Source organism: Castor canadensis, chromosome 5, assembly GCF_047511655.1.
Source record: "Castor canadensis chromosome 5, mCasCan1.hap1v2, whole genome shotgun sequence".
Lineage (NCBI taxonomy): Eukaryota > Metazoa > Chordata > Mammalia > Rodentia > Castoridae > Castor > Castor canadensis.
Window position 1 is genome coordinate 123,266,831 of NC_133390.1, and position 22,621 is coordinate 123,289,451.

The following is a 22,621-nucleotide window of genomic DNA, read 5'->3' on the forward strand; positions in this document are numbered from 1 at the left end:
CCTTGCTACCCAGCAGAAACTATTTTGCCCTTGTCTCTAATTTTGTTGAAGAGAGAGTATAAGCAATAATAGGAAGGAACAAGGGTTTCTGCTAGTTGAGATAAGGGTAGCTGTACAGGGAGTTGACTCACATTGATTTCCTGTGCATGTGTGTTACCTTCTAAATTAATTCTTCTTGAACTAACCTTTTCTCTAGTTCCTGGTCCCCCCTTCTCCTATTGGCCTCAGTTGCTTTAAAGTATCTGCTTTAATTTCTCTGAGTTGAGGGCAACAAATGCTATCTAGTTCTTGAGGTGTCTTACCTATCCTCATACCTCCCTTGTGTGTTCTCACTTTATCATGTGATCAAAGTCCAATCTCCTTGTTGTGTTTGCCCTTGATCTAATGTCCGCATATGAGGGAGAACATACGATTTTTGGTCTTTTGGGCCAGGCTAACCTCACTCAGAATGATGTTCTCCAATTCCATCCATTTACCAGCGAATGATAACATTTCGTTCTTCTTTATGGCTGCATAAAATTCCATTGTGTATAAATACCACATTTTCTTAATCCACATCAATGTTCATTAAGGACATTGGCCTGTAGCTCTTTTTGGATGTGTCCTTGTGTGGTTTGGGGATGAATGTAATACTGGCTTCATAGAATGAGTTAGACAGTATTCATTCCCTTTCTAAGTCGTGGAAAAGTTTAAGGAGTGTTGGTATTAGTTCTTCTTTACAGGTATAGTACAATTCAGCAGAGAATCCATCAAGTCCTGAACTTTTCTTTTTGGGGAGAATTTTTATTACTGCTTTAATTTTATTATGTTTTATAGATCTGTTTATGTGGTTAACATCTTCTCGGTTCAGTTTTGGATGGTCATAGTATCTAGAAATTTGTCCATTTCTTCAAGATTTTCTAATTATTGGAAAATAGGCTCCCAAAGTAGTCTCTGATAATTCCCTGGAACTCCTAAGTGTTTGTTGTTATCTTTCCTTTTTCATTTCTGATTTTACTAATTTGGGTCTTTTCCTTCCTCATTTTAGATTTGCCAGGGGCTTGTCAATCTTGTTTATTTTTTCAAAGAACCAGCTTTTTATTTCATTGATTCTTTTTATGGTTCTTTTTTTGGGGGGGGGGATCTCTATTTCATTAATTTCAGCCCTTATTTTTATTATTTCTCTCCTTCTGCTTGTTTTGAGTTTTGCTTGTTCTTGTTTTTCTAGGAGTTTGAGATATAGTAGTAGGTCATTTATTTGAGATCTTTCTGTCCTTTTAATCTATGTACCCATGGCTATAAATTTTCCTTTAGGACTACCTTTGCTGTGTCCCATAGGTTCTGATAGGTTGTGTTTGCATTTTCATTAAATTCCTGGAACTTTTAAATTTCCTCTCTTATTTCTTCTATGACCCACTTATCATTGCACAATGTGTTGTTGAGCCTTCAATTATTTGTGTAATTTTTGCTGCTGCTTTTGTTGTTGAGTTCTACTTTTATTACATTGTGATCAGATAGAATGCAGATGGTTATTTCAATTTTCTTATATTTTCTGAGGCTTGCTTTGTGCCCTAAGATACTATTTTGGAGGAACTTCCATGGGCTGCCTGAGAAGAATGTATGTTGTGTTTTTGTTGGATGAAATATTCTCTAGACACCAGTTAGGTCCATTTGATTGATGGTGTCATTTAGTTCTAGGATTTCTTTGTTGATTTTTTTTGTTTGGATGACCTATCTATTGGCAATAGAGGGGTATAAAGTCTCCCACCACCACTGTGTTGGAGTCTATGTGTGCTTTTTAAGTCCTTTAATGTATGTTTGATGAAGTTGGGAGCACTGACATTGAGTGCATATAGGTTGATTTATTATTTCCTTTTGATGTATTGGCCCTGTTATTAGTATGAACTGACCTTCTTTGTCTTGTCTGACCAGTGTAAGTTTGAAGTCTACTTTGTTCTTTATAAGTATTGCTACTCCTGCCTATTTTCGGGGGCCATTGGCTTAGTATATTTTCTTCCAGCCTTTCACCCTAAGCCAGTGTTTATTCTGTCAAGAAGGTGGGTCTCTTGTAAACAACAGATTGTCATGTCTTCCTTTTTAATCCCATTTGCCAAATGGTGTCTTTTGATGGGGGAGATGGACATTCATGTTATTAATATTGACAGGTATGTGGTGATTCCTGCCATTTAGTTATTTTTGTTTTTTAAGGATTTGTTGTGTGCAGCCAAATCAATGCTACTCTCTGATTACTTGTCTTTTCTTCTCCTGCCATTTGATACTTCCCATCCTCTTGTGATTTTGTTTGCCTTCATCTTCTGTGTGCAGAATTCCTTGTAGAATCTTATATACATAGTGGTGATTTGGTGGTCATATATTGTTTTAGTTTCTATTTATTGTGGAAAATTTTATTGTTCCATCAATTTTGAATGATAGTTTTGCTTGGTAGAGTATCCTAGGGCTGAAATTATTCTCATTCAGTTCCCCAAAGACCTCACTCCATGCTCTCCTTGCTTTTAAAGTTTCTGTTGAGAAATCTGCTGTATTTTGGTGGGTTTACCTTTATACATTACTTGGGTTTTTTTTTTGTTTGTTTGTTTGTTTTTTTGTCTCCTACAGCCTTTAATATTCTTTTTCTGTTATCTGTGCTAGTTGTTTTGATGATAATATGCCTTGGGGAGGTTCTATTTTGGTCAAATCTGTTTAATGTCCTGGAGGCTTCCTATACCTGAATGGACAAATCTTTCTCAAGGTATGGGAAATTTTCTGTTAATATTTTATTGAATATATAATATACCTCTTTGACTTGCACCTCTTCTCCTTTTTCAATACCTGTGATTTTCTGGTTTGTTGTTTTGATGGAGTCAGAGTCCTTGCATATTCCTTTCATAGCTCTTTAGTTGTTTGACTAAGAGTTCTTCTGTTTTTTCTTTAATTTCTATTTTATCTTTGAGCTCTGAGATTCTGTCTTCCATTTGTTCTAGTCTGCTGGAGTGACCTTCCACTGTGTTTTTTGTTTGACTAAAGGGACTTTTTATTTTTAGGATTTCTGTTTGATTCTTTTTTCTGAGATTTTCCATATCTTTGTTCAATTCCTCTTCTATTTTTTGTGTTGTCTTCTTTATTTCATATATCTCTCTTTTTATAGTGTCCTTCATTTCACTTTGGTGTTTGTTGAAGTCCTGTCTGAGATTTAGTTATTTTATGTCTCCTCAAGTTCTTTTTTTGTGGTGTCTTGAAATTTCTTGAGTTCATCTTATACTTTCTGGTTAACTGTGTATAGTATCTTCTCCATGAGTTTCTCTGTGACCTCTTCCATGATTTCCTCTTTCATGGATATTTTTGTGGATATTTTTGTGTCATTGGGCTCATTAGAGACATTTATCATTGTTTTGTTGGGGTCAGGAACTGGGTATCCATTTTCATCATTTCCTACTAAATCTTTCATTGAATTGTTTTTTTTGAGGAGTATAGTTCCCTTCCCTTATTTTCCCCTTGCTCCACTTGGTGCTATGCAGCTATGTTCTTGATTGACTAGTTGGTGGTTTTAATTGTCTGTTTTCATTCCTTTGATTTAATTTTTGTGTTGTGACTAACTTAGTTGTTAGCTAGGTTGATGTGTTTTTTCTGTCACTGGCCTGGAGGTGTAAATTAGCAATATCAAATTCACAGGTTCAATGCCAGACCAGTTGTTTACCTGTTATGTATAAAACCCCTTGGTGATAATATCTATAAACAGTGGGAGTTGGGGGTGGGTAATGGTTGTTTGGCTAGAGGTAGAAACTAGGGTAATTGGTAACAGTGGCACTAGAAAGGAGGGTGGAAAGGGGGTGGGAGGCAGAGGAATGGGGACTGCTGGGTTTTTTGGCCCTTGTTGGTGTTTTCACTGTTATAGTGGAGGGTACTTATGTCAAGAATTGCAGGGAGCTAGGAATGGGTACGTCTGGTACAGTGAGCTAGTCAGCAGGTGGTGGGTATGTAGGAGAGAGGTGTAGTGTGGTGACAGGTTGCAGAAGGATGGGGGGAAAAGACAGAGAGAGAGTGGATGAGAAGGGACAGAAGGAGTAGTTGGGAGGGAGGATTGTAGCACAAGAAAAAAAGGGAAAATGAAGAGGGTAAAAATAGGGACAAGAAAATAGTCTGCTCAGTAAAAGTTTGGGACTTATTCCTTTGGTATCCAGTCCTGGTATTGCTGCTTGGTATTCTGGGTTTTGTGGGGAAGGGTGCTGCCCTTCTTGTCAGACAGCTTGAGGTGGCTGGAGGGTTTTCTTTGTTTCTTTTCCCACTTTCCTTGGTTTTATGGACTGTCCATTGCAAGTGGGAGCCCTGAAGTGGTCTCACCAGCCAAATACTGGCTTATGAGCAGTATTTGGTTCCTTCTGTCCACAGGACAGGTTGTAATTGAGGACTGAGGTAACTCACTGCCAGTTTATGCCAGGTAGTTAGATCTATTGTTTTGCCACGTGGCAGCTGCATTGCCCTACAGCTGCAAATCTGGCTGGTCAGCTTCTCCCCCAGTAAGGTGGCACAATTCAATTTTGAGTACAGTCCTCAGTCCTGGGAGACTAGCTCAGTGATCCACCATGGTTTCACTTTGGGAGGTTGGCTTGTCGCCACACCCCTAGTCTCAGCCTTTGTTACTTTTCCTGCCTTTGTTCACTGAGGGTTCGGCTCCTTGCCCCATCCCCGTTCAGTGTTCCACCCCACTCTCACTGTCAGCATTGAAATGGGCCAGTGGGGAGAAATGGTGTGCTGCTTTTCTCAAGGCAGACACTTTCTAGGACTGGGTTTAGCATGGTAGTGGGGCATTGGGAGAATTTCCATGGGTTAGGAGTCCAGGATTTCACAGAGATTAAGATGCTCTTAATCTTCTTCTTGAAAGAAAGAAAAAGGGAGAAATGGCCCAGGGCCTTTTTTTCCTCTCCCAGGGCAGACATGCCCTGCTGGCTGTGCCATGCCAAGATTCTTCTGGCTGTTAAGTGCAATTAAAGACTGTTTTAAGGATCAGTTCTTGAATTTTATGTGCACCTAATGTGTTGGCAGTTATTATTTTGGCTAGAAGCAACCAGAATTACCCAAGTGTAGCTCCCACATCTCAAGTGGTTTCTGGAGTCATGCAGCTCAGGAATTCTGATTCTCTACCCTAACCAACATCTTGGAACCCTTCTTCAATGTCTTCCTTCAGAGTTTTATACTTTTCATTGTACAAGTTTTCATCTCTTAAATTTATTCCTAGTTATTGTATTTTTGAGACTATTGTAGATGGGATTGTTTCCCTGACTTCTTTCTTAGCATGTTCATAATTTGTATATATAAAAGCTACTAATTTTTGTATCCTACCACTTTGTAAAAGTATTTATCATATTTTAAGAGTTTTCTGGTAGAGTCTTTGGGATCATTTTTTGGGGAGTGGTACTGAACTCAGGGTCTTATACTTGATAGACAGGCACTCTACCCCTGGAGCCATATCCCCCCAGCACATCTTTAGAATCTTTTAAGTACAGGATCATATCATCTGCAAATAGGGATAATGTGGCTTCTTCCTTTCTTGCTTGTAGTCTTTATATTTCTTTCTCTGGCCCTATTGCTCTGGCTAAGAATTCAAGCACTATATTGAATAAAAGTAGAAAAAGGAAATACTTTCAATTTTTTCTCATTAAGTATGATGTCTACAGATTTATAGTATATAGATTTTATTTTGTTGAGGTATGTTCTTCCTAGTCTTAGTTTCTTCAGAGCGTTTATCATGAAGGGATGTTGAATTTTATCAAAGGTTATAAATGTATTGGATTGTGTAAACTAAACAATCTTTGCATCTCTGGAATGAAACCAATTTGATAAAGGTGTATGATTTAAAATGTGTTGTTGAATTCAGTTTGCAAGTATTTTACTGAGAATCTTCACATCTATGTTCATCAAGGAAATTACTTGTAGGTTTTCTTTGCTGTATCCTTGTCTTTAGCATCAAGGTAATACTGGTTTTACAGAATGAGTTTGGAAATGTTTCCCTTTGTATTTTGTGAAATATTTTGAGAAGCATTTGTGTTTGTTCTTTAAACATCTGTAAAATTCAGTGGTAAGTCTTAGTTCTGGGCTCTTCTATGTGCTTCAGTCTCAGTGATCAGTATATTTAACATCAAGACTTTTTTGTCCTTGATAAATGTTATGTATCTAGAAAATTTGGCCATTTCTTGTAGATTTTATAATTTACTAAAATACAAGTTTTCAAAATATTCTCTGATGATACTCTTCATTGGTGTATGTTGTAATATTCCCTTTTTTTTGTTGTTCTCTTTCTTTCTTTGTTAGATTGGTTAAAGATTTGTCAATCTTGTTTAACTTTTTGAGGAACCAACTTTTCTTTGTTGTTTCTTTTTATTGTACTTTCAGTCCATTTCATTAATTTCCACCTTGATCTTTATTATTTCTTTCCAAGTCTGAATTTGGGGTTGACCTGTTCTTATTTTTGTAAAAGACTGCAGTATATCATTAGTTATATATTTGGTTTTCTCTTGACTTTTTTGGCTAAAACATTGTGTAGAATCTGTTCTCATCAGTTTAGTATCTGAATATCCTCTATCCAAGGACAATATACTAAATGGATTTTTGGAAATAGGAGATGGAATAGGAGCTTGCTGTGTCTACTCCCTGTATAAATCTTGTAATACTTCCAGGAATGGTGCACTGAAAAAAATTTTTAATTTTACTTGAGATATCTCTGATTTTTTAAATGTAGACACTCATAGATATAAACTTCCCTCTTAGCCTTTGCTGCATCCCACTGGTTCTGGACATTATATTTTAATTTTCACTTGGTTCTAGGAATTTTTTAATTTCCTCTCGGATTCAGTAAATAACCCATTGATCATTCAGAAGTGAATTATTCAATCTTCATATTTTTGTATAAATATTATTGGTGTCTAATTTATTCCATTATGACCTGGTAAGTAGGAGATACTATTTTAATGTTCTTATATTTGTTAAGACTTGCTTTTCTGGCCTAAAAAGTGATCTATTTTGGGGAAAGTCCCATGGGCTACTGAGACTGAGTGTAGCTACTCTTTCTTCCTTTCTGTTTCCGCATGCTTGGTATACCATTTTCCGTGCTTTGTCTTTCATTCTGTTGTGTGTCTGTGCCAGTAAAGTGTACATACGCTTGCATACAACAAAGTGTCAGATCTTGTTTTTTAATCAAATCAATCTGAATGTTTTAGTTGGAAAGGTAAAACTGTTTACATTTAGTGTTATTGAGAGGTATTTGATGATTACTATAGTTTTGTTAGTTCTTTTCCTGAGTAGGTTTTCAATAGCTTTAATTTGTATCCCAGCTCCTTCTCCTACCTCATAGATTCCTAGGTTAGTCTTTCAATCATGTCTCGGAGTTCTTGCAAGTTGTGGTCAATATATATATATTTTTTTTCTTTATTGTTGTCTGATGTAATATTTCCTTTACCATGTCTTTAATCGCTCATATTCTTTCTTCTGCTTGGTCTATGTATTGATGAGTTTTTCCTTTCCAACATTTCTGTTTGAATTTTTTTTCAAAATCTCAATATCCTTGCTGAAATTCTTATCCATATTGCTGACTTTCTCATCCAGGTCTTAAAGTGACTTTCTTACTTCATTCCACTGCTTTTTATTCCTTTCTCAAGACATTAGTCATTTTTAAAATTAGAATTTTGATTCTTTCTCTAGCATTTCAGCCATTCCAGTATCTTTGGATTTGTTTATTGAGGAGCTATGAGCTTTTGGAGGAGTCATATTGCCTTGATTTTTTTTCAGATTTTTTATGTTTCTGGATTATGGTCTGCACATATATTAGGATGGATATCTCTTCCAATTTCATTCAGTGTACTTCATGGTGAGCAGTCTTTTCTTGAGGGCTCAATGTCCAGTACCACTGAGAGAGGAGAAAATGAACTGCCATTACAACAATTGTATTTACTTTATAACTTTCCTCTCTTTGTGTATCAGGAGCTGCTGCTGGGCAGAAAGAACTTTGCAGTCTGTGAGCTAGACAGGTTCCCACTTGCTCCACAGGCCCCCCAGTTTGTGATTCCAGGAGAAACAATCATAAGGCTAGGGGTATCCCCTGATGCACCAGACAAGGGAGGAAGCAAACTGTGTACTGCTTTTGATGCATCACACAAATTTTGATACATTGTATTATAATTTTCATTTAGTTAAAATTATTTTTAAGTTTTTGAAGAGTCATTCTTTGTCCCATGTGTTACTTAGAAGTGTGTTGTTTAATTTCCAAATATTTGGGGATTTTAAAGCTATCTTTCTGTTATTGATCTCTGGTTTAATTCCATTATGTTCTAAGTACAGATATTATATGATTTCTATTCTTTTAATTTTATTAAGGTATGTTCTGTGGCACCGAATGTGTTCTACTTTGATGAATGTTACTATGAACTTGAGAATGTTTGTTCTGCTACTGTTGGATGAAGTAGAGTATAAATGAAAAATATATACAGTTGATTGAGGGTTATAGTGAATTCAATTACATCCTTACTATTTTCTGCCTGCTGTATTTGCCTATTTCTTTCTTTCTTTTTTCTTTTGGCAGAACTGGGCTTTGAACTCGGGGCCTCTTGCTTGCTAGGCAGGCACTGTTACCACTTGAGCCAAACTGCCATTTCCGGTGTTTGCCTAGTTCTGATAGAGGGGTGTTGAAATCACCAACTATAATACTGGAATCATTTATTTCTCCTTAATGTTCTATCAGTCTTGCCTCGGTGTTTTAATGTTCTGTTGTTAAATATATTCACAAATAAGGGATATTATGTCTTTTTGGAGTACTGTTCTCCTTTTATTTCTGATACTTTTCTTGTCTACTTTGTCTGAAATTAATGTTGCTATTCCTATTTTTTCTTTTCTATTCTATTATTTTTCTTTTTTCTTCTTTTCTTCAATGTCTGAGATCAAATTTAGTTCCTCAAGTCCAGGGCCTCATGCATACCAGGCAAGCATTCTACCACTGTGATACTACTAATCTTACTTTGTTTTCATCGGTGTTAGTGTTTCTTTCTTTTAACTACAGTTAAGACATTGATGTTTAACCTAATTATTGATGTGGTGGGTTTGACATGTATAATATTTTATTATTATCTTCTATTTATTGTCTTTTGTCTTTGTTACCATTTTTGTCTTCCACCTTTTCCCTCTTTTGTAATTTTCTCTCGGTGTATCAATTATGCTTATTTTTCAAACTTTTCAGCAGTTGCCTTAGAGTTTGCAATGCATATTTACAATTAATCTGAGTGCACATATAAATAACTACATTCTTTCATGGGTAATGCAGGTACCTTTTTAATAACAAAATATCCATAATTCCTCCCTTTAATTTCTTGAATCATTGCTGTCATTCATTTCACTTACAAATAAGTGTACAAATGGTAGTATATGTAAAATATATAAGATATATACATAAGCATAAATAATCAAATGCATTGTTCCTAATAAAATTTTGAGTAAACTATTAACAGATCAACTAAGAATAAGAAAAATAAAATATTTTAATTTTAGCTCCACTTACTCATTTTCTGTGGCTCTTTTTTTATGTAAATCTGAGTTCTTTTAATATTTCTTATAAGGCAAATCTATTGGCAACAAATCCCAAATTTTTTGCTTGCCCATGAAGTCCTTAATTCTTCTCCTCCTCCTTCCTTTTCCTTCTCCTTCCACTTCCTTCTGCTCTTCTTCTTCTTCTTCTTTTCTTCTTCTTCTTTCTTCTTCTTCTTCTTCTTCTTTTCTTCTTCTCCCTTTTTCCTCCTCCTCCTCCTTTAATTTCTTGAATCCTCCTCCTCCTCTTTCTTCTTTTTCCTCTTCCTCTTCCTTCTCCCTTCTTCTTCTTTCTTCATTTCTCCTCCTCTTCCTCCTCCTTCTTTTCCTCCTTCTGCTTTTTATTTTGTTGACACCAGATTTTTGTTAGGTAGCCCAGATTGGTTATGTAACCTCAGCTGGTCTCAAACTCACCCATCCTCCTACCTCATTCTCCTGCGTGCTGGGATTACAGTACAGACATGCACCGCTATGCCCAGCTGTGGCATTTATCTTGCTTGGTGTTCTGTGAGCTTTTTGGACCTGTGGTATGGCATTTGACATTAATTTAGGTGACAGTTTCTTTCAAATCTTTTTTCTGTTCCTTATTTTTCTTCTGGTATTCCTATTATGTTATATACTTTTGTAGTCGTTTCAAAGTTCTTGTGTGTTCTGTTTGTTTGCTTTCTTGCTTGTTTCTTTCTTTGCTTATTTTTTTCAGCCTCTTCAGTTTGTATATTTTCTTTTAGTGTATCCTTAAGTTTATAGATTCTCTCTCTTTTTTTTTTTGGCTGTAGTAGAGTTTGAACTGTGGGTCTTATGCTTGCTAGACAGATGCTCTTCCTCTTGAGTCATGCCCTCAGACTTTTTTGCTTTCAACAACTTCTGATAAGGTCTTGTGCTTTTTGCCCAGGCCATCCTCAGACCATGATCCTGTACCTCAGCCTCCCTGAGTATCTGGGATAAAAGGTGTGCACCACCATGCCTGGCCCCATCAAAGGGATTTTTCATTTCTGTTTTAGCACTTTGATCCTCTAACACTTAATTTCTGTTGCTTTCTGTTTCTTGTAATGTTCTTCTTTCAATGTTACCCATCTTTTCTTACATGTTTTCTACTTTTTAGATATCTTAGTATAGTAATCATAGCTATATCATCTGAGCATAACAATCACTGTTGCTTTAAATTCACAATCTGATAATTCCACCATCCCTGGTATGCCTGGATCTAGTTCTGTTATTGCCTAATCTTTTCAAGCTTTTAAAGGTTTCTTTCTTTTTTTGTATGCCTTATAATTTTTATTGAAAAAATTTTTAATTGATGTCTTATTATTTTAGTGATGTCTAAATAAGAGGAACTGCAATCACAAACTTTTAGCAGTACAGTACTAAGACATAGGGGTTAGAGGGCATTCTGTTGTCCTAGGATTTTGTTGTTCTATGTTTTGAACTTTGTAAGTGCTCTTTTCCTTTCTTTTCTCTTTTTCTTTACCTATTTAAGTGGCAAAGGATGGCTAGACAGGACTGAAATTGGATATTTTGCTTCCCCCAGGTCTGCAAGTCTGAAAAGAAACCCAACCCATTAATTAGGCTATGTTAAAGTAGCTCCCTCTGAGGGCAAGCCTTGTTAAGAAGAAAAATACTGTGGCAAATTTCCCCCACATCCTGCCAAAAGCCCAGGAGAGTTTTCCAAAGTCTTCATTGTGAGAACCTGGTAGATCTCTGGGAGGAAGAATTCACAAAAAGTGTCCAATGCATCCCCAAACCCTACTCATGTTGGGTTCTCCTGGAGTATTTGTTTCTCAGGCTTGTCTACCCTGAGCCTCCAGGAATTTGTCAATCAAATTTCAGATTTTTCAGCCAGGTATATTGGTGCATTAATGTAATCCCAGCACTTAGGAGGTTGAGGAAAAGGATCAGGAGTTTGAGACCTGCCTGGGCTACCTAGGACAAAAAGACAAAACAAAACAAAAAAAATTCTGATTCCTATCCATTTACTGGCATGGATATTTCTGCCCATGGGTTTCTACTCAGGAGCCTTGTGATTCTCTGGATCTTTCTCTCTCTCCAAATTTTGGGACATAGGTATGTCCAATGACCTCACTCTGATGGATCTAAGAAGAGTATTGATTTTTCAGTTCAACTTTACCATGTTGTTGGATGTAGTGGTAACTTCTAAGCTCTTTACATACAAGACCAGAACCTGGACTATCTTGTACCTTTTTAAGATAGTACTCTCAGTTGTCACATTTAAAGAAGCATAAACTGATAAAAGTTTTTCAGAGGTCACAAGTGGACAAGCTTTAAACAATATATTTAAAGGTACAAAGCTTCTAATTATGTTAATATTTTTATTCCTCTCTATTTATGATTGTAAATAAAAAGAATTTTTCATCTATTCTGGACCTGTACCCATTCTGAACATTTTCACTTACTCCCTGCTGATCCTGTTTTGTATTTAAAAATGTGACTTGAGGATTTGAGATTCCTGACATTCAGAGAATTCTGGAGAAAGAAAATTAAACCTTTGTTACTAGAAAAAATATTACCCAACTCTCTGAAACTGAGTAATATTGCTGAAGGTGAGCATCAATGGCCCCATTCTTATTAATAGAAAAATCACAGGTGATTATGTTTTAAATACTACATCAGAATTTCCCTTTGGCATTTGAAAATCAGTGTTGTTGATATTCCCCAAGACACTCTCCTGTTATTTATGGATGGTCTTGTACATTCATCAGTGGAGAAAAAGGGTGTTTCAGGGTAAAGGATTATCTCAAGCACACACATGGAAATAGGAAAGACAATATCTTACATTTGGAAGTCAGTTGTAAGTGAATAAGATAATATGCTCCTCAGAGTTTTTATGTTTTAGGCCAATAATTTTTACCAGTATATGCACACACACATATATTGCATATACCAAAGTAGTATCCTTGAATAATTTCCCATGAACTACTTGCTTACTAATTATTCTGGTTTTAGAAGTAGTAGAATAAGAAAATGTACTGATATCCTCATTCTTGTTGAGTAATATCTGTGGCAGTGTTGACACCTCATTACTTTCTAAAAGCAGATATCCTGCAAAGACTAGGGGCTTACAATCAAATGGGTGTGGTCCAACTCCATGACCTCAGTCATGGTATTTAATTTGGCTTAGTACCAACTTCTGCAGCTATAAAGTAAAGTACTGTATACCTTGTAAAGCTCTTATATAGGTTAAATAAGGTATTGTTTACATAAGTTCTTATCCAATGTCCACCATGTAGTAGATGTACAAGTGGAGATAACTTGAATTTAATTCTAGATCCTATATTCTTGAGAACAAGACCAAGACCTAGAAATCAGATATAATTGATGTTGACTTGAGGAAGTCTAAAACATCAATAGAATTTAAGGGAAGTTTGTCAAATAGGTGCATGAATTTCTGATATCACTTTTGGATGAGTTAGCTCTGTTCACTTCTGGTGAGCTGAATTTATTGTCATTTTAACTAAAGAAACTACTGAAAGCAAAGTACTCATGATATTGTATGAGTGAGTCAAAAAATCTAATTGTGTAATTCTTTATTTATTTGAACAAGAGTATAGGCACTTCTTTGAAGCATTCATATTTTATTATTTTATAGATAAATCCAAAGCACGTGCCAAAGTTGCTGTGGTGGCCAAGAAAAGGGTAAGATCATATTTTCTTATTATAAAATAAAAAACCTTCAAAATCTGTTTAATTCTGTTTTTCAAAGAAAATTGAATTATCTAAAACAAAATGACATTTTTCTTTTAAAGGTTAGTTGAGTATATATTTGCTTTCTTAGGATGACTCTATAATATTTATGATTACTTATATTCATTTTATAGAATTAGGAGTTAGAACAATAGAAACAAGTGAATGATTACTTTTACTTAAATTATATTTCACATATTCATATGCTAAAATATTTTTCTTACATACCATGTAACTGTAATGTGTGCAAAGCATCCCATGAAAAATTTAAATGGTTAAAGTTTAAAGCTTAATACAGACATTAAACTCAAGTAAAGAACATCAGACATTTTAGAGTTTTGTTTTGTTTTGTTTTGAGACAGGGTCTTTCTATTTAACCCAGACTAGCCTGGAACTTACTATCCTCCTGCCTCTGCCTCTGGGAGAGCTGGGTTTACAGGGAGGCACCATCATGCCCAGTAACATCTGGAATTTGAACAAATCTTCTAGACAGAATTTTTTTGTTCAAACATATAAAGCCAAAAGCATTTTTAAAGAATTTTGAAAAATTTAACACATTCTGAATATCATATGTGGAAAAATGTTTAAATTACTATAAAAATATGAATGGTATAGGATAAGTCTTGACATTCTCGAGTGACAGTACTCTTACAAGAAACTGCTGAAAAAGAGGAAAGGATGCTTAAAACAAATTATTCTAGACATATAATACATTTGTGTCACAAGAAAATGAATGGTGCTGGAAAGGAAAGCCCATAGTGTGATTTCCTCTGTTGACTGGTGGGCTTGGGACAGAACATAGCCAGGGGAGTTTCTGGAGGAACAGAAAAGGTTGTTAGGCATAGATCTAGGAAGGATTGGCCATGGATGAGCATCATTTTTATACATGTATGCTCTGAGTCCTTTTAAAGTCAGATTTTGTTTCAATCTTTTGCTTTTTGGCCTGTGAAAGGAATCTGGATTTTTCACTGCCTAAATGATGTTGCTACTCCTTTGCAGAAAAGAATTCAATGTCATATGAGACAAAGTTTTATATAAGTGAGGGAATAAGACTGGCTTTGGAATAGCTAGGATTACAGATGTGAGCCACTGGTGCCCAGCTAGAGGAATTAGGACTTTTGTGTATATCTGGAAATTGAACAAGAATATGTGAGACAGTGCAGCATTCCTAATGTGGATGGATTTTTTCATCTCCACAAAAGGATATTTAGAATAAAAAACTATAAAAATACTCTATTCTAGCCTCTACTTTGGATCCCTCTATTCAACATATTGTAACATTTTTCTACTACGTACTTAGCTGTAAAAAGTAGACAATTACCAAGAAACCATGAAAAGCATTTACAAATATGAAATGCCTTTTAGCAGCCTGAAAACCAAATATTACTAAATTGACAGAGATAAATGAAATGCATTGATCTCATTGAAAAAACGTTTGGAAGTATTTCACAGGATTGCTACTTTTCTAACTATTTTTATATACTTGCAACTTTTCTAACAACTTTAGGGTAATAAGAAATCTATGGTAATAGGAGAAGGGGACCAGGAACTAGAGAAAAGGTTAGATCAAAAAGAATTAACCTAGAGGGTAACACACATGCACAGGAAATTAATGTGAGTCAATTCCCTGTATAGCTATCCTTATCTCAACTAGCAAAAACCTTTTGTCCTTCCTATTATTGCTTATACTCTCTCTTCAACAAAATTAGAGATAAGGGCAAAATAGTTTCTGCCAGGTATCAAGGGAGTGGGGGGGGAGAGGGAGGGGACAGGGTGAGTGGTAAGGGAGGGGGTGGGGGCAGGGGGGAGAAATGACCCAAGCATTATATGCACATATGAATAATAAAAAAATTAAAATTAAAAAAATTAAATAAAAAGAAAAAGAAATCTATGGTACAAAAATTAAGTACTAGGATTATTTTTGGGTAGCCAGTTGTTTTTAAGTCTTACTCTGATATTGTCCCAAAAGGTCTACCTTAGAAATCTTATTACAGCTTCCTTTTCTGGTTTATCAGGATATTCTTCCCCACTTATTGAAATATGGTCAAGTTCTTTTCAAGTACTGGAAATAATTTACACCATCATATGTTGTGAGACGTCAAGAAATGAGATATATTTTATATTTTTATATATATTTTATAAAATATATTTTATATTTTTATATAAAATATATAATGAGGAATTATATTGCTGAGCTCATTTGGAAGAATATCATGCTTCTCATTTTCTGTTCTTGAAAAACAAACTGCAACTTATTGTGGAATAGCATCTCTATTTAAATTAATTTTAACTTCTTTCCTATCATATATAAATGTCTACTGTTAACTTAAGAATGGTATCTAGTCTTATATCTATTACTACTTTCACTGGTACATTTTCCTAGAGATCTTGTACAGAATGGCTTTATTCATTTTATTTCACTTATATTCAAATTTATTCATGATAGGGACAACTAGCATTTCTCTTACTACTTATGTCTTCAAATGTAGTTGTTCCAAAGTATATACTTATACAAAAGAAATTTATTTTTCTTTTATGTTACAAATACAGTTTTTAAAAATTATTCATGAGGTCATATATATTAAGTATGATATAGCCCATAATACTGTAATGTGGAGGCTCCAGATATAGTGAGTCACATAAGATGGAAGTTTACATCTTTATAGCTGACCAGAGATTTGATATTAGTCCAGGTTGGAAGAAGAACTTGCCCCACAAAATCACCCAAACTGCAAGTACCTTCTGTCTTTTTGTTATTATAACTCCTAGAGTATGGTTTCAAATGGTCAAAGAATTACTATGCTCTCACATTCACATTTTTGCCCATGGAAAAAAGTAAAGTGGAAAAGGGAGGCAAACAGTTAGCTGAGAAGAAAACAAGAACTTGAATATGCAGGAGTCTCTTGCCTCACTTCCTATTGGCCAAAATCTAGCAATATATTCCCACATCCAATGATGGGGAAAGATGGGAAATGTAGCTTCTAGCTAGGCCAGCTTAGAGGGAGGTTCTTTGCTAAAAGGAAGAAGAGGTACCTAGATAGCTGGTTATATTTAGTGGTTTCTGGAATTCCTTTCAAGATAGGGAATGGAATATTTCTTTTTTATTATTATTATTATTTTATTATTCATATGTGCATACAAGGTTTGGGTCATTTCTCCCCCCTACCCCGACCCTCTCCCTTACCACCCACTCTGCCCCCTCCCTTTCCCCCACCCCCTCAATACCCAGCAGAAACTATTTTGCCCTTATTTCTAATTTTGTTGTAGAAAGAGTATAAGCAATAATAGGAAGGAACAAAAACTGCTGGTTGAGATAAGGATAGCTATACAGGGAGTTGACTCACATTAATTTCCTGTGTGTGTGTGTTACCTTCTAGGTTAATTCTTTTTGATCTAACCTTTTCTCTAGTTCCTGGTCCTCTTTTCCTATTGGCCTCAGTTGCTTTTAAGGTATCTGCTTTAGTTTCTCTGCATTAAGGGCAACAAATGCTAGCTTTTTAGGTGTCTTACCTATCCTCACCCCTCCCTTGGGTGCTCTCGCTTTTATCATGTGCTCCTATACCAATATTAACTCAAAATCTAAGTAGTCAATATGAAAAGGGATCTGACAGTGTTGAAAATATTAAGATATACTGTCTCATTTGGCCTTCACACAATACTAGTAGGAAATAGGTATTACCATTATGTTATTCTTATAAAGAAATGGCCACAAAGATTTTTTGTTTTGGTTTGGCTTTTTGGGGGTTCTTTTAATTTTAGTTTGTTTTTGTTTGTTTGGTGGGACCTGGGTTTGAACTCAGGGCTTCTCACTTGCAAACCAGGCACTCTATGGCTTTAGCCACATGTCCAGTCCATTTTTCTCTGGTTATTTTAGAGATGAGGTCTTGAAAACTATTTGCCTTGGATTGGCCTTGAACTACAATCATCCAGATCTCAGCCTCCCAAGCAGCTAGGATTACAGGCGTGAGCCACCAGCGCCAGGCTCATAAAGATATTTTAGGTGACTGACAAGAGTATCAGACTCAGAGTTCAATACCACAGCTTCTTTGACCTGTTCTTGGTTTTCTAAATCACTATAATATCCCTCATTTAAAGCTTGGTAACTTTAAACTTCAGGCCTATACATGGGCACAAACCTAGTTTAAAAAGTATTTGTATGATTAAAAAAAAAGTTATTCATCTGTACAGTACTTTCATATTACAAAGTATTCTACATTGTCTTTTACTTTAGAACCTTGGGAGGAAGGAAAAGCAGATTAATTATTATGATCTTATAAAGAAGGTTATTTACACTGAGAAAAGTTAAGGAATTGGCCATAGCCACGCAGTGTTCTCTAAATAATTTTACTTAATGTTAATTAGTTTTCCTTAGATATGTATAACTGCACATAGTTTAACAGATACAGTCCTGGCTTTAGCTTTCTGCATATCATACCACAACATGTGTGCCAAAGTTTTTTTCAGTCAGTTCTGTATTGACCAGTCATGTATCTGTTTTCAAACTGGTATTGTAGTTTAGTGCTAATACAAGCAATGCTTAAATAAACATGCATGTATATGTAACCTTAAGTACTAATGTTACTGATTCTGTAGGATACATTCCCAAATAGGAATTGCTGGATCAAAGCCTATCACTGTGTCATTCTGCCTCCCTTGAATCACAAGATGACTTTGATGAATATGTGTTGGCCTGTGCTAAGTTGCAGCAGTAGTTACTGCTCTTTGAACCAAGATATAATTAGAATGTTGCTGTCAAGGACCGACTAGGACTGGTGCTTCTAGCTCTAGCTACAAATCTCTAGTACCTCCTGCCACCATCTCCTTTGGTTCTTCAGCCATCTGTGATGAAGTGAACAGTACAGGTACCCCTGACTAGCCACCTCCATCCCAATGGCAATGGTCTAAATGAAAAAGACTGAGTCAGATTAATGTCTCTGAGATTTACTTGATAAGAAGAAGGAGTAGATCTGGACGGTCTATAACTTCCTCTCTACTGTAACATCTCAGGAACTATAAAAATTTTATAACAGCTCAATATGTACTTTCAGAATGTCAAAGGACTTATGTAGGCCAGTTCATATACACAGTAAGTATCTGAGATAATTGGGCCTAGAAATAAAGAATAAAAACAGTATTATGGCAGGAAGACAGGTAGGATAGTTGATGATGCTTCCGGTTACAGATTTTGAAAGATGTTGAAAATAAATATGTTTGAAAAAATGTATGTATATGTTACCTATATGATTATTATAATGCTTAATATGCAAAGCAATTATAATAGCATATAGGTACTATATTATAGTAGATGCCTGTTTTATACATGTTAGTTCTTTTCTTCCTAATTTCCTCTTAGAAAGTGTTAGAAAGTAAAGACTTAAAAAAATTAAAAATTTTCAGACTTAGTTTTATTAGATAGCATCATAGTTCTATTAGATAATTAGAATTAGGTCAAAGTCTTTTTTAAAGTAGGTCTCACATTTTTTATTGTGACTTTTTCAAACTAATATAATAATACTGTATTTGGAAAATAGATTTTTATATTTGGGGCTGGAGGTGTGGCTCAAATAGTAGAGTGACTGCTTAACAAATTTGAACCTTGAGTGCAAATCCCAGAACCATAAAAAAAATATAACCTTTTCCATGTTGTTTTATGATTTTTATTACTTTAAGAAAATTTTTCAAATAGAAAAGTAGCATTGTGAGAAAAATGAAAACATACTGATAGAAGTTCTTTTTGTGTGGGGGGAGGACTGAGGTTTTGAACTCAGGACTTTGAGATTGCAATGTAGATATTACCATTTAAGCCATGCCTCCAGTCCATTTTACTCGCTTATTTTGGAGATGGAAGTTTCATGAACTATTTTCCCAGACTGGCCTCAAACCACGGTCCTCACCATCTCAGCCTCCCAAGTAGCTAGGATTACAGACATGAGCATCCTTCCCAAATATAAATTATTTTCCATCTGTCATTATATCCTAAGAAAGAACCAGTGCTAACCATATGTGTGTGTTCATATATGTGTGTGTGTGTGTATACATATATATATATAAATACATATACATAATGACACATGCACACGCACTTGTGGAATGCATAAACGTTTATTATATGTACAAATAAATACTTATGAATAAACAAAATACATATATAGTAAAACTTATAAACAATTCATGGATTTAAAGTTGTGAGCTGTTCTGATGTGAAATCTTGCTGCATTCCACCCGAAATATTTAGCATATCCATAGGGAATAAACTACTCACCCATTAGTCACTTAGTCTGAACTATAAGATAGACTGTTGCAGTATTATAGTGCCTATGTTCAAGTAACCCTTATCTTACTTAATAATGCCCTCAAAGTGCAACAGTAGTGATGCTGAGTCAGGTTTGGTGGGTAAGATCTATAAATCATAAGATGAGGATCATGAGTACTGGGCTTGTCCCCAAAAAGCAAACAAAAAAGAGAGTGATGTCAATTCAGAAATGCCAGAGAGAAGCTGTAAAGTGATTATTTTAACTAAAAAGGTAAACATTCTCAATTTAATAAGAAAAAAAAGTCTTATGCTGAAGTTCTAAGTTCTATCATAAGAAAAAGTCTCATATCTATGAAAGTAATTGTCTAGGGAAAAAGAAATCAATGCTAGTTTTGCCATTGCACTTTCAACGGCGAAAGGTATGGCTATTGTGCATGATAATACTTAGTTAAGATGGAACAGGACTTGACATCCTCAAGGATCATGAAACATAACTCTCCCCTCACCCACCACAGATAAGAGGGTGGCTACTACTGTCTGTATAAGTATTTATTATTCTTATATTATTATTCATTTATTAACATAAGTGAAATGAATTAAACTCTACTTTTTTATATCTCTTAATACTATAATATGGGCATCTTTACCAGTCAACAATCTACCAGTCCTTGAGTGGCCCCCATGCTTTAATTTATTAAGCAGTATCCTCAATATTTAGTTTGATTCTAGATTTTCAAAAGCACAAACAAAAATACAACAACATTGATCTCAAATCTCTTTAAATGTTGTGCAAATATTTCTATGTGAAAAATTATTAATAATGGGTGGGTTTCCTAGTTCGCAGACTAGGCACTTTTTAATTTATTTTTTTAATCTTATTTTTTAATTAATGTACATTAATAATACAAAAGGATTTCATTTGATAATTCTATATGTGTGTACAATGTACCTTGGACAAGTTTACTCCTCTATTATATTCCCAATCCCCCTCTCCCTCTTCCTCCCTCTTTCAAACAGTGTTTGGTGAGTTTCATTATGTTGTCTTCATATAGATATACACAGCATACTTCCATCCTCTTCACCCCTCAGTATCCTTTCCTTTTCTCCTCTCCCCTTCCACTCCCCCTCCAGGCAGTTGCCCGTATACATTCATGTCCCACTATCATCATCATTTTAGGTTTATGTTCTACAAATGAACAAGAATGTACAATATTTTATCTCTTGAGCTTGGCTTATCTGGCTCAGCATAATGACCTCCAGTTTCATCCATTTTCCTGCAAGCGAAATGTTTTCATTTTTCTTTATGGCTGAGTAATATTCCATGGCATATTTATACCATATTTTCTTTATCCATTCATCAGTTATTGGGCACCTCAACTGATTACACAGTTTGGCGTTGTAAAGAGAGCTGCAATAAGTTAGGTATGCAGTTGTCTCTCTTGGATATTGATTTACACTCATTCAGTACATGCCCAATAGTAGTATGGCAGGGTCATAAGGTAAATCTATTTTTAGTTTTTTGGGGCACTTCCATACTGATTTCAATAGTGGTTGCAGTAGTTTACATTTCCACCAACAGTGTATGAGGGTTCCTTTTTCTCCATATCCTCGCTAGCATTTGTTTTTATTTGTTTTCTTGATAATTAGGTACATTTTTAATTTTGCCACTTGCTAAATGCCTTACACCTACAAACAAAAGCAAAAACACTGTTTTACCAATTACAGTCTCATCTTTAGTGTAAGGGAATGTTCAGATTGTCTTGGCTTGCCAATTTAGCCATTAATAATAGTCATTTCTTTATTATTTTTATTACAAAATAAATACATACTAGCAAAAAAATCAAAGAGTACAAAAGTGAATATATACTACAAAACTCAAGTCATTCACCTCCAACATTTCACTATTTCAAAATCTAGAGTTACGCAACCTTGTGAATATATTTTTGCTCACTTGTGCACAAGTTTCAGCAGAGTAATTTCTAGAAGTGAAATGCTGGGGTGAGAGGTAAGAGCATTTAAAATTTGGTCACATATAAAGACATATTGAGAAATTTACAAATGGAAGAAGACTAGGAAGTGATAAAAAAAAAAAAAAACATAATGTAAGATCTAGTGTAGATCCACAAATACAAAAAGGACATTTATGAGAAAGACAGTGAAATTTGAATGAAGTCTTTAATTTAATTAATGATGCTATTCCATAATTAATTTCCATTTTTCATAATTGTTTTATGATTATTCATTTATATTATGTATTAATATTAGGGAAATCTGGCTAATGACTAAATGGAAATTCTTATGTTATTTACATAAATTTTCTTTAAATCTAAATTTATTTTAAAAGAAAAGTTAGAGAGACTCTATCTCAGAAACAAAATATAAATGAAAGTCCTAGGAGTGTGACTCAAGTGGTAGAGCACTTGCCAATAGCAAGCATGAGGCCCTGTACTCCCCAGTACTGTGAGAAAAAAAACAATAAACTTTACTGGTTTTGTTAGCTTTAGATATCATCCTTACATCTCTGCAGCTATTTAAAAGGACAGTATTACTATTTTTATTTGCTGTTACTTATTTTTGACTTTTAACCAGTTGAGCATTTTTCATATACTTATTAGGCATATTTCTTCTGAAAACTTCCTATCCATAACCTCATACATTTTTTCATGCTTTATTTTTTACCTGATAGATTTGTAGGCACAGATACTCTCATTACATATTAATACTTTGTCAATAAATTGTATTTTTCTATTTTTCTTTTAATGTTTGTTTTATAGTTCTATTGCTCTATTTGTATAGTAAAATCCTCTCTTGGTTGGGGCTTCTAGGCTTTTGTGACTTGCTTTAAAAGATTGCTGTTTCATTAGTACAAAATATATTTTACATTTCACTTAATCTGTTTCCTGTTGCTACTGGTGACACTAATAAAATCTTCAGCAGTATAGCTTCCTCTCACATACCCCATTTTTTGGATTGTTTTCTTAGGACCATTCCCAATAAAAGGATTATTGGGAAAGAGAAAGGAGCATGTTATAAAGTTGTTATGCTCTTTCAGCAAATACCACAATTGTCCTCAACACTTATTTAATAAAGATCTTCTTGCCGGTTTATGCCATATTTTACTGTTAC

At 34.8% G+C, this 22,621-nt stretch overlaps 1 protein-coding gene and 1 non-coding gene across 11 annotated transcripts in view; both read left to right on the forward strand.

The window, feature by feature from the left end:
• Positions 1 to 22,621, forward strand: part of Zcwpw2 (zinc finger CW-type and PWWP domain containing 2) — a 225,591-nt gene that overhangs the window by 141,979 nt on the left and 60,991 nt on the right. For all 10 annotated transcript variants that reach the window (XM_074074035.1, XM_074074036.1, XM_074074032.1 and 7 more), the window contains one exon: positions 13,148 to 13,194. In XM_074074035.1, the coding sequence (XP_073930136.1) occupies positions 13,148 to 13,194 (47 nt within the window). The remainder of the gene's footprint in view (positions 1 to 13,147; positions 13,195 to 22,621) is intronic.
• Positions 6,484 to 6,666, forward strand: LOC141423518 (U2 spliceosomal RNA). The gene has a single exon (XR_012448379.1). It is a non-coding gene; the product is annotated as a U2 spliceosomal RNA (small nuclear RNA).